Source organism: Mya arenaria, chromosome 7 (assembly GCF_026914265.1).
Source record: "Mya arenaria isolate MELC-2E11 chromosome 7, ASM2691426v1".
Lineage (NCBI taxonomy): Eukaryota > Metazoa > Mollusca > Bivalvia > Myida > Myidae > Mya > Mya arenaria.
Genome location: NC_069128.1, coordinates 62,420,434 through 62,438,544, shown reverse-complemented (window position 1 = coordinate 62,438,544; position 18,111 = coordinate 62,420,434). Strand labels below are relative to the sequence as shown.

Below are 18,111 nucleotides of genomic sequence, written 5' to 3'. Positions count from 1 at the left end.
TGTAGGACAGGTAAACTGTTATAGAGGGTACATCAGGCAGTGGCCAGACAGGTCCATCCCGTAGAATGTATAGGTAAGTCAGGGGACACATTACTGTACTGTAGGTCAGGTAAACTGTTATAGAGGTTACATCAGGCAGTGGCTAGACAGGTCCATCCCGTAGAATGTATAGGTAAGTCAGGGGACACATTACTGTACTGTAGGTCAGGTGAACTGTTACAGAGGGTACATCAGGCAGCGGCCAGACAGGTCCATCCCGTAGAATGTATAGGTAAGTCAGGTGACACATTACTGTAATGTAGGACAGGTAAACTGTTATAGAGGTTACATCAGGCAGTGGCTAGACAGGTCCATCCCGTAGAATGTATAGGTAAGTCAGGTGACACATTACTGTACTGTAGGTCAGGTAAACTGTTACAGAGGGTACATCAGACAGCGGCCAGACAGGTCCATCCCGTAGAATGTATAGGTAAGTCAGGGGACACATTACTGTAATGTAGGTCAGGTAAACTGTTATAGAGGGTACATCAGGCAGTGGCCAGACAGGTCCATCCCGTAGAATGTATAGGTAAGTCAGGGGACACATTACTGTACTGTAGGTCAGGTAAACTGTTATAGAGGTTACATCAGGCAGTGGCTAGACAGGTCCATCCCGTAGAATGTATAGGTAAGTCAGGGGACACATTACTGTACTGTAGGTCAGGTGAACTGTTATAGAGGGTACATCAGGCAGCGGCCAGACAGGTCCATCTCGTAGAATGTATAGGTAAGTCAGGTGACACATTACTGTAATGTAGGACAGGTAAACTGTTATAGAGGTTACATCAGGCAGTGGCTAGACAGGTCCATCCCGTAGAATGTATAGGTAAGTCAGGTGACACATTACTGTACTGTAGGTCAGGTGAACTGTTATAGAGGGTACATCAGACAGCGGCCAGACAGGTCCATCTCGTAGAATGTATAGGTAAGTCAGGGGACACATTACTGTAATGTAGGTCAGGTGAACTGTTATAGAGGGTACAACAGACAGTGGCCAGACAGGTCCATCCCGTAGAATGTATAGGTAAGTCAGGTGACACATTACTGTAATGTAGGACAGGTAAACTGTTATAGAGGGTACATCAGACAGCGGCCAGACAGGTCCATCTCGTAGAATGTATAGGTAAGTCAGGGGACACATTACTGTAATGTAGGTCAGGTGAACTGTTATAGAGGGTACATCAGACAGCGGCCAGACAGGTCCATCTCGTAGAATGTATAGGTAAGTCAGGGGACACATTACTGTAATGTAGGTCAGGTGAACTGTTATAGAGGGTACAACAGACAGTGGCCAGACAGGTCCATCCCGTAGAATGTATAGGTAAGTCAGGTGACACATTACTGTAATGTAGGACAGGTAAACTGTTATAGAGGGTACAACAGACAGTGGCCAGACAGGTCCATCCCGTAGAATGTATAGGTAAGTCAGGGGACACATTACTGTAATGTAGGTCAGGTAAACTGTTATAGAGGGTACATCAGACAGTGGCCAGACAGGTCCATCCCGTAGAATGTATAGGTAAGTCAGGTGACACATTACTGTAATGTAGGACAGGTAAACTGTTATAGAGGGTACATCAGACAGCGGCCAGACAGGTCCATCTCGTAGAATGTATAGGTAAGTCAGGGGACACATTACTGTAATGTAGGTCAGGTGAACTGTTATAGAGGGTACAACAGACAGTGGCCAGACAGGTCCATCTCGTAGAATGTATAGGTAAGTCAGGTGACACATTACTGTACTGTAGGTCAGGTAAACTGTTATAGAGGGTACAACAGGCAGTGGCCAGACAGGTCCATCTCGTAGAATGTATAGGTAAGTCAGGTGACACATTACTGTACTGTAGGTCAGGTAAACTGTTATAGAGGTTACATCAGGCAGTGGGTCAGGTCTGCCCTTCCTGGTACAACAGACAGCGGCCAGACAGGTCCATCCCGTAGAATGTATAGGTAAGTCAGGGGACACATTACTGTACTGTAGGTCAGGTAAACTGTTATAGAGGTTACATCAGACAGTGGCCAGACAGGTCCATCTCGTAGAATGTATAGGTAAGTCAGGTGACACATTACTGTACTGTAGCTCAGGTAAACTGTTATAGAGGTTACATCAGACAGTGGCCAGACAGGTCCATCTCGTAGAATGTATAGGTAAGTCAGGTGACACATTACTGTACTGTAGCTCAGGTAAACTGTTATAGAGGGTACAACAGGCAGTGGCCAGACAGGTCCATCTCGTAGAATGTATAGGTAAGTCAGGTGCCACATTACTGTACTGTAGGTCAGGTAAACTGTTATAGAGGTTACATCAGGCAGTGGGTCAGGTCTGCCCTTCCTGGTTCAACAGACAGCGGCCAGACAGGTCCATCCTGTTGAATGTATAGGTAAGTCAGGGGACACATTACTGTACTGTAGCTCAGGTAAACTGTTATAGAGGGTACATCAGGCAGTGGCCAGACAGGTCCATCTCGTAGAATGTATAGGTAAGTCAGGGGACACATTACTGTACTGTAGGTCAGGTAAACTGTTATAGAGGGTACATCAGGCAGTGGGTCAGGTCTGCCCTTCCTGGTTCAACAGACAGCGGCCAGACAGGTCCATCTCGTAGAATGTATAGGTTCGTATTTACTGTTATAACTTATGTTTGGTAATATTATAAAACTCACCTTCATTTGGTATGAATTACATGGGATTTTGTCATAATTTTTACGCCAATTGACTTTTTTGACTTTGGATTCTGATATTTCATATATAGCTTTGCTCCACAGGAAAGGGTCGTTATGGCGAGGTATGGAAAGGAAAGTACCATGGTGAAAGTGTAGCAGTGAAGATCTTCCTGTCTCGAGACGAGTCCAGCTGGAGACGGGAAACAGAAATCTACAACACCTGCCTCCTCAGACATGATAATATACTCGGGTATTATGCAAGGTATGTGGGCAAAGTCAGGACTTTTATTAGTTTTTCTGACACATTCCCATTGCTTAAATATATTCTTTTTTCTCAATTATGAAAATTCCCATTTTTTATATATATATTTTTAATTATTTCATCAAAAAATTGGAACTCTCCAACAGTTATTGTATGAAAAAGTGGTGTATTGTAAAGAAACCAACTTTACCACATTCTTATAACTTTTTTGTCTATTTTTAGCTCTACTGGCTCTACTGGCCAAAGGTCATAAGTTGTGTTGGCCTGAGGCCAGAAAAGCTTATGTGATTGCATGGTGTCCGTTAGTGTGTCTGTAAACAATTGCTTGTGACTGCGATTCTGTTTTTCTGATTTCTGAATCAAATTAATTCAGTAGTTTGATGTCTATGAGAGCTCAGTTCTTTTCAAAACTAGCAAGATCAGCCCATGTATGACCTGATTATAGCCCTTGAAATGCATGAATAATTTTCTAAGGGAGACAACTTTGTACATTTGTATATTATTGTAGTGTTTGTTCTCCCTTTGCAACATATGTCGGAATATGTTCTGAATTGAAAATTACCAAACGTCAAGGGAGACAGCTTTAAACAGAGAGTTGAGTGTTATTGTAGTGTCTGTCTCTCTTTGAAACATATGGTGTTACATTCTCTGAATTCCAGTAGAGCATAGGCCCATGAATTGTTTAATACATTCCTCTTCATTTCTAGGCAAGATTGGAATTCCCAGTTTCAATCAAAATGAGGCATTTTTTCCTAATTATTAAAGCCCCAGTCTTATTTCCAAATTCGTTGGGAAAAAACACTGCTAAACATCTCAAAGAGTGTTAATGGCCCTTATATATCAAAAAGCAAGAGTAAATGGTCTTTTTCTAAAATTTGTGCACATGAATAATCACTTGTGTGTTTTATTCTGGTTCATTTTGCCTTCACTTTTGGCTTCTTTATGTGTTTTGATGTTATATTAACTTCCAATAAAATTGTTATTCTTATTTTCTCTCCAGTGACATGACCTCGCGTAACTCTTGCACGCAGCTATGGTTGATAATGCAGTACCATGAGAACGGGTCTCTATACGATTACCTCCAATATAACACACTCGACCACGAGTCGATGTTACGTCTCATGCACAGCGCATGTTCTGGCCTGGTTCATCTGCACACAGGTTAGTTTAAATTTTATGTACTGTACGACAATTGTGAAGAAAGTTGCATTAATTTATGCTCAGTCACTCTCATGAGTACAATGTTGTGTGACAGTGTGTTCTTGTGTTTTGGTCATTTATGTCAATCTGTGGGAGTGTAGCTTTAATGATCATTAATCATAATTGCCTTGTCTGATAATTTCCGATTGGTATTGATTTCAGACCTATTTTCAATCTTTTATGGCAAATGCTCTTTTTAAAGCTGCCCTCTCACAGATTGAACGTTTTGAGAACTTTTTTATTGTCATAAGTGTTTTATTCTTTAAAGACAAAAAGAAAAAAAATGTTTCAAAACAGTCAGTCTGTGAGAGTGCAACTTTAACATCTTGTGATAATATTTCAGAGATTTTGGGAAATAGAGGAAAGCCAGCGATCGCCCACCGGGACATCAAGTCTAAGAATATCCTGGTGAAGCGTGACGGCACAACGTGCATCGCTGACCTGGGACTGGCTGTCCTACACAAGTGTGAAACCAACCTGCTTGATCTGGGTGAGTGGTTTATGTAGGATGTTTGTAGGAGAGTGGCTACATACTGACAAGTCGGTATTGCGGGATATAATGAAATGGTACTTTCCTCTTTTAAAGGTTCACAATAAAGGTTGATGATATTCTTTTTAAATTAAAGCATTATTATGTTTGATGCATTTGACTTTAATAATCTAAACAACAAAAGGCGTATGATATGTGAATAGATAAAAAATTATTAGTGATATTTTGGGACTGTTTTTTACTACGGAATTTGTGTCCACGTAGCTATTAATTAATAAAAACACACACATTTATTAAGGCTAATATTTTTGTAACTGTACACAAAAGTTATGTTTGCTTTTTTAGTTTTGATCATTTAAGTCAAGAACTGTATAAACCTATATTGTGCCCTTTAATAGAAGAAAGTACCAGTTCATGTTGCCGAGAATGTCCGTGTATGGGACGCACTTTTTCCCCTACTAGAATTCACAAGTAGAGAATGCCTGCGCCTTATCTATACAATTAGGGTTCTGACGGTTTTTTTCGAAGTCAATTTTAGGTCGATATTGGCTCTTCAGATAAATCAGTGGGGAAAAATGAGTTTGTTTTCTTAATTTCAAAGGGACGTAACTCACATGGCCTCTATTTAAGAAATATAACACACTACTGAGGGTCATATGACATTATAAGGATGGGCCAGTCAGCCACCGAAGGCGTATATGGACCGAGGCGTCGGCGTCAATTCAATATTTTTAAAGTGATTTAAATTTGTTTTATTGAACAAAGCTAATAATGTTTACTTGCGACAAGTTTTTGCCGTTGTGAACCGCACTTACCAATTGTATGACGTCAGCGGTCCATATTACATTTTTGGCGAGGTCCGGACCAGCCAAAAATATAATATGGACCGCTGATGTCATTAAACTGGATTTTCATCAAAATACAGTGATATATGGACCGATCGAGTTTATATATACAAAGAAGGGACAAATTTATGTGAAGTATAATATTTAGATTTATTGGCAGTGGAAAATGGGGATATTGGGGGTAAAAAAATACGTTAGTTATAACATATTTTTTTCGATATTGTACGATTAGAAATAATGAAAAATCATTCAGCATTTTCTGAATAAAAGATGTTGTAAATCCAAAGAATGGAAGATCAGTTACATGTGGCATAAACCTTTCTTAAAATATGAAAAATATAATCATGGTTGAGTTTATGAAATAACTTGCAAGAAATTTTTTGAAAAGCATATTGCTATATGGTCGTTAAGGGTCAACATCCATATGCATTTGTTAGGATTGTTTGCCAAAACTTATGAAATACCTTGAAGATAGTGAAAATTAGTGTTGTTCAAAAATAGTGAAGCGTCATTTTCACAGTCAACAAAATTATATTAACATCAAGTCATGAATGAACCAAAACAATGACAAACACTCTTTGGTGAGTTATTTATGGCAATACCTTCAAAAGTCAATGCTGAAAATACAATTGTTTAACATGACTTATGAAACACCTCAAGAAAGTGAAAATTGGTGTTATTTTCACAGTCAACAATATTATATTAACATGTAGTCTACAATGGAAAAAATCAGTTTAAATATGGCCATATTAAGTCTAATATTAAAAGTCTATGCTGAAAATACAATTGTTTGCCATGACTTATGAAACACCTCAAGATAGTAAAAATTGGTGTTATTTTCACAATCAACAATATCATGGTAATATCTAGTCTACAATGGAAAAATCATGGGCAAACCGTTGTTGGTAGTTTATTTATAGCCAAAGTCTGATAATTAAAAGTCAATGCTGAAAATGCAATTGTTTGCCATAACTTATGAAATACCTCAGGACTATTCCATTTAAACATATATCCCACAGGAAGAAGGCACTTTTGAATTAGACCTCACCCTGCCTACAGAAGGAAATCAACTGTTAGGGGTTCTACCAAGGTTTGGGTCTTTTGACCCACAAAAACTTCCTTCTGGGATGGTATTAAATATAAGTCTTAATTGGATCTAAGAACGATGTAGCTAATCGGATTACTGGTTATTTATTGCTGACCTATAGAATGAATGAAGTCAATAATGTATAAACATAAGAGTGACTTAATTTGCATATTGAACACCACCCCAAAAGTGGTTTAAAATTTACAGGCATAAAAGGTCAAAGTTTTAATTTACTGAATGCGTATTATGAATTTAGTTCCAAGTTTCCGAACTTGCATTAGCCTTTTATGGATGCTGTAAAGTTTAAACCAGGTGTTTACCCAGTTCTGTTTCAATTTCCCAAGATTTGTAGAGGACATAATTTTAATGTAAGACACTGTAGTGACTGTGTTTTATGGTTTGAAATATCTTGCTGCTGATGATACTGAGGATAAATGTTTGTTCCGTGTAAGATCATAGTATATTTCACAGAGTGAGCACCAAAATTTATATTTAACGAGTGGCCACATTCATTTTTTGTGTTCACAAGGTGAAATATATTACCATCTTAACACTGAAACAAAGAAACCAAATTTTTTTTATTTTTATTATATGCCTAAAATTGGAATTTAATTATTTTTAGAAAAACATGCCAATTTGTGTGTGCATGTTACGTCATTTCGGAAATGATGTTGTTGAAAATGTGTCCCAGCCCTGTGGGTGCTGACGTTTGGTTTGGAAGTCAGAGAGCGGGGTAAAATTTCAGAACAGTGAAAATTATAAAATTGATATTTTCACTATTTAAACAGTGAAATATCATTTTTAGCTCGACTATTCGAAGAATAAGGAGAGCTATACTACTAACCCAAGCATCGGCGTCGGCGTCACACCTTTGTTAAGGTTTTGCGTGCAAGCACACATAGGTTAATATCTCGGCAACTTCTTGAGGCATTGCATTGAGACTTTATACAATGGTACTCAACCATCCATCCTACTTAATTAACCAAGTTAGATAACTCTAGTTTGCATTTAATGCAAATAATAGGCCTTTATTATTTGACTAAGAAATTCTGGTTAAGGTTTTGCGTGCAAGCACACATAGGTTAATATCTCAGCAACTACTTGATGTATTGCATTGAGACTTTATACAATGGTATTCAACCACCCAAACTAATTGAATAACCAAGTTAGATAACTGTATTTTGCAAATAATGGCCCTTTATAATTAGACTTAAAAAATCTGGTTAAAATTTTGCATGTAACCACATTTATGCTAATATCTCAGCACATCATGTATTGCATTGAAATCTAATCTAACAGTGATCCATGCAGGTTTCGCCAAAACTTTTCAATCCTTACACTGAAAAGCGGTCGAATAGTCGAGCGCGCTGTCTCTGTGACAGCTCTTGTTACTTCACTGATAAATATCTATAAAGCACCGGAAAGTATGGGCAGATAACCCGAACCAAATGTTTTTTAAGGCCTTATACACAGGTAGAAGATCATAATTTCATAAGGAAAGAGTACAGGAGTGCTATGGCCATCTAATCCTTAAAAGATGAGCCATGTTATAATGAAATGACCTTCACAGGTAGTAAATTTACACAACAATATGCACTAGAATGTTTAAGTGGAAATAAAACACCAGATAAAATTTGAGTTTCTAAATTTAGAGCTAATAAGTATACCACAAAATAAGATGTTATTGAAACTTTAAGACAGTTGTGTCTATTTATGTGGATTATTTATTGAAACAATTTTATGTTGATCATTTTGCTTCCAGAAATAACCTATTCATGCTATTTAAGAAAGTATTATTTTGAGAAATTCTACTTAAAAAGTTGTATGAAGACCAAGATAGTAAATATATGAATATTACAGAAATAGCACCTCAAATGATAATTTTTTTAAAGGGACACTTTTAACAGCAACAAACAGATACTCTCTCAAGGGGCTAGACACCAGATGATTAGATAGCAAAAGAAAAAAAAAATGTCAAAAACATACCGTATCCTTCTTCTACCAAGTGTATTCTAGTAAGTTTAAAAATAGCGTTGGTATATTTATATGTACTTATAAACAGATATGATTCAAACTGGGAAACCGTTATGCACTATTTTAAACAGGGAATCACAGATGAAACAGCAACATGATTGTTGCATTTATTATTTAAACCATGTAAAGTGACTTATCATTGGCCTCCAACTAGCTTGCACTGACAGTTCTAGGCTTGTTTTGAGGAAATTCTGTATTTGCTGATTTTTGCCCCATCTGGTGTCTTGTCCCTTTATAAACCATATGTTTTCAGTTTGAATGGAATTTTTTTGCCAATATATAAAACGACTTGGAATTTTTATTCTTACCTTACTTTTGCAGGTTCGAATAACAAGGTTGGAACTAAGAGATATATGGCTCCAGAATTACTCGATGAAACGCTGAACCCAGAAATGTTCGACAGCTTCAAATGTGTGGATATCTACGCTTTCTCGTTGGTACTGTGGGAGATTGCGCGACGATGTTACACCCAGGGCAAGTCTTGTTATTGTCTTGTTGTTAAAGTGCATTTCAAGGGCTAGGCACAAGACAAACACGACTCTCTCGTTTTCATGTCTGTCTCATCCATTTTGAATTATGATTCTGTATAAGACCCCTGCAGCAGTGTAAGCTTGGGAAATGTTAAAATTTGTTCCACTTTTTTATATATTGGATGTCATCTGCGAAAATGAATGCCTGTAAAGGTGTTAAAAATGAAAACAAAATCTAATCAAAAGATATGATTTCAAACAAATATACAACAATGTGTAAATATGATTAAAGAACCTTTTTGAAACTATGAATTTATGTTATAGAAATTTACAGGAATAAAATTAAATAATGAGAGTATTTAAATAGATTAACAGAATTTATATTTTGGCACGTTAATGTAAAGAAACACTTTTTTGACCTGCTCAACAACTTCAGATATATTGATTAATAAATATAAAGGCTACCTACATGTGAGTGGTCAATATCAAAGGGAAATAACAATCTTTTGTGCAAGTTTAAAGACTATTTCTGTGTTATCTCCCTTACTGATATTACTACAGCAATTGTTTCATATATGTAATGCTGGGGGTATAGTTGTATAACTGCTGGGGGTATAGTTGTATAACTGCTGGGGGTATAGTTGTATAACTGCTGGGGGTATAGTTGTATAACTGCTGGGGGTATAGTTGTATAACTGCTGGGGGTATAGTTGTATAACTGCATGGGGTATAGTTGTATAACTGCTGGGGGTATAGTTGTACAACTGCTGGGGGTATAGTTGTATAACTGCTGGGGATACAGTTATAGCACTGCTGGGGATACAGTTATAGCACTGCTGGGGGTATAGTTGTATAACTGCTGGGGGTATAGTTGTATAACTGCTGGGGGTATAGTTGTATAACTGCTGGGGGTATAGTTGTATAACTGCTGGGGGTATAGTTGTATAACTGCTGGGGGTATAGTTGTATAACTGCTGGGGGTATAGTTGTATAACTGCTGGGGGTATAGTTGTATAACTGCTGGGTGTATAGTTGTATAACTGCTGGGGGTATAGTTGTATAACTGCTGGGGGTATAGTTGTACAACTGCTGGGGGTATAGTTGTACAACTGCTGGGGGTATAGTTGTACAACTGCTGGGGGTATAGTTGTACAACTGCTGGGGGTATAGTTGTATAACTGCTGGGGGTATAGTTGTATAACTGCTGGGGGTATAGTTGTATAACTGCTGGGGGTATAGTTGTATAACTTCTTTGAAACCTTGGACTGCCTATTGAAGAAAAAAACACCTGTCGTAAGCTAGATCCTATAAATTAATTTATAAATATTAACTTTGTTAGATAACATGATGTAAAATCTTAATGAGTAAGATTTAGCAGAGTAGGCGGAGCAACTGATGACTTAAAATATAATCTCGTTGACTGACACATTGTCAACGCAAAATCTTAACGCAGGGAGTGTGAATATGTTGAGAGGTAGTTAGCAGACCTTTTCCAAGAAAGTTGAAAATTTTAATGATAAAGCCTAAAACTTAATGATTGCCTATCTGCAATTTCATTGGCTGAAAATGTGGGCTGTATTCTAATAAAAGTAAGATTATAGGCGCACCAGCGGTGATTATTATTTTTTATCCATGAAATCAGTTTATATCATAGCTACTATTAATTTGGATGATTCATAGCACTAAATACAAAAAAGGTTTCTATTATGACGTCACATGAAGAGTTATTACACTTGCACCAAACAAAATCTTGATGATAATGATGTTAATTCTTTGATGTTGACGTCATTATGGATATAAAAGTTATTATTTGCAGAGAATACATAAATATACATCTACCAGCTGTCTATTTGATTTGATTTATTCATGCATCTATAAGCTTTACTCCCGACTAATTGCTTTATATTTCATTTTTATTTACCATTGTAGAAACTTGCTATATTCTAAGAAACCTCATGAAGGGAGATCTTGTTACACAAACTATATACTTTGTATAAATCATCTATAAATGGGAATCTAACTGCCAGTTCTGTGCTAAGTAATTCTTATAGTAACTCATTATTATTATTATTATGAAAAGATACTTATGTGGCAGAGCTACTGATGACGTCTTTCATGCAGTGTATTTTCAGCTTCGTTTAATCAAATAAGTCTTAAAGGGACTAGACACCAGATGATACAATTGCAAGAAAAAAAGAAAATTGTCAATAAACTTGAATTGACGTCTTTGTGTCCAACGCATTGAATTTTACTTACTGGTGTATCACATTGCTTACGACATATGCACCTTTCACATTTTTTTCACTTTTTCCCCAGTAAGTCCAAAAAATATCATTGGTATAATTTATCATTTATCTATACTCATAAACAGATATGGTTTAAACTGGGAAACCAGTAAGCGATATTATTTACCAGATGAGACAGCAACATCTAGTACCTAGCCCCTTTAGATGAAACTCCCCACAGCACTTACTTCCAATTTTTATTATAAAATGCTATGCTAGTTAAGGGAGGTCACTGTGTTGAAGTGATTCCTGGACCATTTTCCATGGAAAGCAACAGCGGATGTATACCAAGTACATCAGTAGTTCCTACATTCTTAAATAATAGTTTTAATAAATTGTAGTGTTTTGAAGTGTTTTTTGTATATCTAAGTTTAAAGTGATAGATAGTGAAGTGTTTTATTGCATAAATAATTAAGATTTCCAAGAATAAAGTAAAAAGGTTTAACTGCTTAATTGAACTAACTACGCAATCTACTTGCAGTGTAGTTAAATGGAAGGACTTCTGACACTGTAGACCGTCAATAAACATCTGAGGTAGTTTTCATTGGAAAATGACAAAGATGTTCTGAATGGATTCTACACTCTTTCAGTTCTGTCAAAAATTTAGTCAAAACGGTTTATCGCAAAACGGTCGTAAATTGATCATAGTAACGTTATGCCCTTTTAACAAATATTTATTGTACCAATACGAACAGATGTTTGACTTTATTTATAATGTAATAGTTAGATGACATGAATTAAAATCTTAATCATTAAGATTTTAATTCATTGAATTAACTGACATAGAAAACAACCTCACTGGCTGCCACTTTTTCAATGCAAAATCTGACACAGCAATTGTGTATCGGACGAGTGGCAGTAGGCGGACCTTTAAACACCCGCAAAAGTTTAAATTCTTAATGATTGAGCCTGGAACTTAATGAATGCCTATCTGCAATCTCATTGGCTGTAAATGTTGGCTGTATTCTAGATTGTAGTTGCATTTGTCCTAACATGTCTTGTCCCGCAAAACTGTATTGTATCGCATGTAGCTACAAACGTACTGCACCTAAACAAATGAAACTTGATAGGAATGCTGGTCAGGGTAGAAAATTGTGCACCTGGAATTCGTGATGACATTTCACTCCATCTTACAAGAGTTCTTGCCCATGACTAAGCTAAAATGGTCTCAAAATATAAATAAGGCTGATATAAAAAAAAAGCAGAATGTTGATGGATTTCATTACGCACATTCTGATGATCTTTTAACCAATCTTTTGTGCCGGCAATATATGAAAGTATTCATTACCTCTGAGATAGATCTAGTTTTCTTATTAATCTCAGATGCTAAGCTCTTCTTGCACAAACGTCATACTTCGTTTTAATATTAATAAATATGATACTTTTCTCTGAAATAAACTCTATTGCCAGTAAATATGACAGCTAATCCACATATATAACATAATTGCTATTTTTCACTAACCTACATTCTAAATCTGTATTTTCTTATTATGCTGTAAATAAGACTATTCAGGAAGTAGTGTACAAGATGTCTTAATATGGCCTTGTCGGCTATATATGATCATTATTGTATTTTTTCCTGGAGTTCTTGTAATAATGTAGATCTATTTGCACTTCATCCTAAGAAATACTATCTATTTCACATGTCATAAAACCAGGCCATTTTTCTTGCTTTGTCAGGGGGGATACGGCCCCTGATCTTAAAGTTGGGTTATAAAGCTATATTTATATAAAGCTATGCATGTGGTCAGTGTTAGAGCGTTCACTTTGGGTGTGGAAGGACAGGGTCACAAACCCTGACCGTGTAAAATCTAAGACGTTACGATAAGAATTATGAGTAGCTCCCTTATCTAGCACTGAAAATGGTGTACTCAGTACTGGTTCAACCCAGTAAAGTTGTATCCTGTGTATCGGTGCTTAACACCGAGTAAGTTAAAGAACCAAGAGGTCTATTTGCAAAGAGCTAGGGTATCGCACCCGGATCTCTTGTATCTCACTCTGTTTCTTCAGGCCTTCTAATGTCTGGATTTGACTGTGAATTGCTGTCACTTCTATCTCATGTCGCTTATGGCATATAAACACAATTTTCGTTGCGATGGCATCATGGCAGGGTCAAGCCATAATGCAGCCAATGGGCGCAGGCAGACCTTGATAAACTCACATTAACAGATGAAACATCGGTGGAGTCCTGGTACCAAGAACAAGTGTGGGTAGAGGTCAAGGATAGGTTGAATAAACAACGCTTGATATGGATTAATAACAATTTTTTATAATGTTAACTGTAATATCTTTGTGGTAAACAATGACCCTAGAACATAAGCCCCTAAAATCAAATATGTACAGCAGAAAAAAGCCCCCTCATTATATTGCACATGAGGACATAAACCCCTCCAACAGAAGACATTAGCCCCTGCATGGTTATGCTAAGTAGGACATTAGCCCCTTCATGGTTTTGTTAAGTAGGACATTAGCCCCTTCATGGTTTTGTTAAGTAGGACATTAGCCCCCTAATGGTTTTGTTAAGTAGGACTTTAGCCCCCTAATGGTTTTGTTAAGTAGGACATTAGCCCCCTAATGGTTTTGTTAAGTAGGACATTAGCCCCCTAATGGTTTTGTTAAGTAGGACATTAGCCCCCTAATGGTTTTGTTAAGTAGGACATTAGCCCCCTAATGGTTTTGTTAAGTAGGACATTAGCCCCCTAATGGTTTTGTTAAGTAGGACATTAGCCCCCTAATGGTTTTGTTAAGTAGGACATTAGCCCCTTCATGGTTGTGTTAAGTAGGACATTAGCCCCTTCATGGTTTTGTTAAGTAGGACATTAGCCCCTTCATGGTTTTGTTAAGTAGGACATTAGCCCCTTCATGGTTTTGTTAAGTAGGACATTAGCCCCTTCATGGTTTTGTTAAGTAGGACATTAGCCCCTTCACGGTTTTGTTAAGTAGGACTTTAGCCCCCTAATGGTTTTGTTAAGTAGGACATTAGCCCCCTAATGGTTTTGTTAAGTAGGACATTAGCCCCCTAATGGTTTTGTTAAGTAGGACATTAGCCCCTTCACGGTTTTGTTAAGTAGGACTTTAGCCCCCTAATGGTTTTGTTAAGTAGGACATTAGCCCCCTAATGGTTTTGTTAAGTAGGACATTAGCCCCCCTAATGGTTTTGTTAAGTAGGACATTAGCCCCTTCACGGTTTTGTTAAGTAGGACATTAGCCCCTTCACGGTTATGCTAAGTAGGACATTAGCCCCTTAATGGTTTTGTTAAGTAGGACTTTAGCCCCCTAATGGTTTTGTTAAGTAGGACTTTAGCCCCCTAATGGTTTTGTTAAGTAGGACATTAGCCCCCTAATGGTTTTGTTAAGTAGGACATTAGCCCCTTCATGGTTTTGTTAAGTAGGACATTAGCCCCTTCATGGTTATGCTAAGTAGGACATTAGCCCCTTAATGGTTTTGTTAAGTAGGACATTAGCCCCCTAATGGTTTTGTTAAGTAGGACATTAGCCACTTCCTCCACAAAAAGGGAAGTTTGGAAGTTTGTAGAAGAGCTCCAATATTTATTCCATTATATTAATTGTAACCTTTTCATTACAGGTATAGTTGAGGAATATAAGCCGCCATTCTGGGATGCCGTGCCATCAGACCCATCGTTTGAGGATATGAGAAAGGTGGTTGTCGTGGACCAGAACCGGCCAGTAATACCCAATAGATGGGCATCAGATTGTGTAAGTATAACATATGTATGCCTTTAAGAGGTGGTTGTTTTGATCCCACTAGGGGAAAAGTTCTCTTGGCCCCAGTGTCTGGAAACTTTTTATGTCTCCTTTTTTTGTTTATAGAGGAATTTTCTTTTGATAAACGCAATAACCATTTAATGTTATCAAAATTAAATTGAAGTACTGGTATGTATACGCTTCTTAAGCCTGTTAGAATGGAGTTCAAAAACAAGAGTATTGACGAGAAGTTTTTTTACTGGACATTTGCAAGTTGAAATGGACATGCATGGTTTAAAAAAAAGGAGTGGATGAGCACCTTTACCCAGTCACATTCATCATGCTCAGCCAAAATTTACAGGATTAAAAGATTCTTTCAGTTATCGTTTATCAACTTTATTATGTCATTGACCCTTGAAAATGTCAAGAAAAAGGTGAATTTCATATGGGAGGGGGATTTCGTCAGCATATTCAATAAAAAGTTGAGGGGGAGGCAGGTTTCTCATAGAACATTACTTACAACTATTCATGATGAAATTCAGCACTATATTTGCCTTATATATTTTAGATTCTGTTGCCGATGTCTCGAGTGCTTCGTGAGTGTTGGAATCAGAATCCGAAAGCGCGCCTCACAGTGTTACGACTGAAAAAGACATTGCGGAAACTCTGGGAGGAGGCACAAGATGAAAAGTATATGGACAAGAGTGGGCTGCGCGAAAAAATCATGGCCAATAAGATCATTGAGAAAATTGTTGATGTGTGAAAATTGACATTGAGTTCAGGTGTGAATATTGTTCCATTATATAAGTGTGAAAAAGCGTTAAAACACATGTACAAATAAGAGAGGGTTGTGTTGAAAAAACGTGTTACATCAGATCATTGAGAAAATAGTTGATGTGTGAAAACTCACACTGAGTTCAGGTGTGAAAATTGTTACACAATATAAGCATGGAAAAAGTGTCAAAACACATGTAATTGTGGGCTAAGCGGGAAAGTATTGAGTGTGGTCAATATTTTTATCATGAAAGTCATTGATGTGCTAAAACTGACGCAAATAACCTTACATTATAAAGGTGTGAAAATTGTTGCACTTAAAAGTGTGAAAAAACACGCATTTTCATGAAGGTTGGGTTAAGTGAGATTATCATGGCCTCCAAGATCATCATGAATAGTGTTGATGTGTGGAAATTGAAACACTGTCTCTAAATGTGTGCAAAATACACGAACAAGTGCAAGTTACGCAGGCAAGATCGTAAAGAATATCATTGATGTGTGATAATTGACAAGTGTTTATGCAAATGTGTGAAAAACTTTCTACATTGAAAGTGTGAAAAGAGTAAATATTCCAGTATATGAAGAGGGTAAAACTTGTTTCTCTCTAAGTGTGAAACGTGTCAATGTGGGAATGTGTTAAAACACAATTGTTTGAAAAGACATTCCTGTTATTTTCACGACCGATGTATCTAAAACAAGGCACCAGATGTTCTGACATGCTCTAGTGCTCTTTGAGGAAAGAATCAGGGATAATGTGTTGGCAGTCTCAATACACGCAATGGAATAAATACCATTATGTGTAAATGTGTAACACATAAGTGTGTACAAAGTATACATTGTTTTGCATATTTTTCCATTTTGTTTTCTGCCATAGTCATGAACAAAACCTGTATACATGACATAAATTATTGATGTGTGTAAATATCTGAAACATGTATTTAGGTATACATTGTTTTACATCTTATTTCATTTTGTTTTCTGCCATAGTCATGAACAAAACGTGTTACATGACATAAGTTATTGATTTTATAAATATTTGAAAATGTATTAAGATATGTCATGGTTTCGCATCTTTTTAAAAAAAAAAACTTCTGCCATAATCATCAATAAAACCTGTTTTCATGACATAAATCATTGATTGTGTAAATATTTAAAACATATATTAAGGACCACATGGTTATTCATCAACAAAACCTGTATACATGAAGTAAATTATTGATGATGTATATATTTGAAACATATTTTATGGACTTAGCATGTATGCAATGATTTCAAGAGAAGGCTAATCAATACAATGTTATATCATATTTGGAGAAGTCCTTCCATATATGTTTCAGCTAAACATTACAGAAAAAATTGAAGGGTATGTTTGGATTAGCTTTTTAAAGTTTTTTTCACTTAAACTTAAAGTTTAAATAATATGACAAATAGCCTTCATAATAAGGCCTTAAAAACAATAACATTAGGTTCGCATTACCCGATCCTATCTACGAAAAAACACTGACACTGAATCAATTGAAATCAAATATTTTTCTTAGTTTGTGTGCTCTTAATATAAAGCTTTACACAGGAGATTACTTTAACCAATTCTCCAATCATTACAAAAATGTTCTTACATAAAGCGTAAGGAAAAAATAGAAAAGCCTAGCTTCCCTACCCGTTTTTGAAAAAGATTTTACCCTAACCAAACAATTTTTTTTTTGGCCTAACAATATTGTTGCTTACACTTACACTTAGTCTCTTACAATCAGGGAGGATTAAGGTTTGAAAGGATTAACATGTTCTTTAATCAACAAACCACCCTACACATCAAATGATAATAGATGTAATATACTTGTTCTCTTGTGTTATATGTTTAATGTAGTATTATTTTAAAATTATGTTATAGATCTGATTTTTTCTGTCATAATACATGTAAGATAATTTTTTTAATCATTTCAGTTTTATGTATTTTATAAATTTTGCAAATTTGTTTTATGTTGATATTGAAAAAATAAATGTCTGAAAGATAAAGAAAACATTTCAGTTTGTTGGTTTTTCATTTAAATCAACCACGGTATTGTGACAGTCTTGTTGTCATCATTGCTATATATATACATAATTACATATATATATTTGGAGGCGACATGGCTGGTTATCAAACCTGACCAATACACGTTTACTGACCAAAATTATTTGGTGGAGGTCGGACAAAGGCTCCTAAAGTTATTGATTTGACAAGACCCATTTTAGGTTATAAATAAATACATTGTTTATG

At 36.3% G+C, this 18,111-nt stretch overlaps 1 protein-coding gene across 3 annotated transcripts in view; it reads left to right on the top strand.

Annotated features, from left to right (window-relative positions):
• Positions 1–17,862, top strand: part of LOC128240734 (activin receptor type-1-like) — a 56,062-nt gene extending 38,200 nt beyond the window's left edge. For all 3 annotated transcript variants that reach the window (XM_052957535.1, XM_052957536.1, XM_052957538.1), the window contains 6 exons: positions 2,805–2,964; positions 3,965–4,125; positions 4,508–4,654; positions 8,942–9,094; positions 14,962–15,092; positions 15,649–17,862. In XM_052957535.1, coding sequence (XP_052813495.1) covers positions 2,805–2,964; positions 3,965–4,125; positions 4,508–4,654; positions 8,942–9,094; positions 14,962–15,092; positions 15,649–15,843 — 947 coding nt within the window. In that variant the 3' untranslated portion in view covers positions 15,844–17,862. The remainder of the gene's footprint in view (positions 1–2,804; positions 2,965–3,964; positions 4,126–4,507; positions 4,655–8,941; positions 9,095–14,961; positions 15,093–15,648) is intronic.
• Positions 17,863–18,111: the final 249 nt, after the last annotated feature.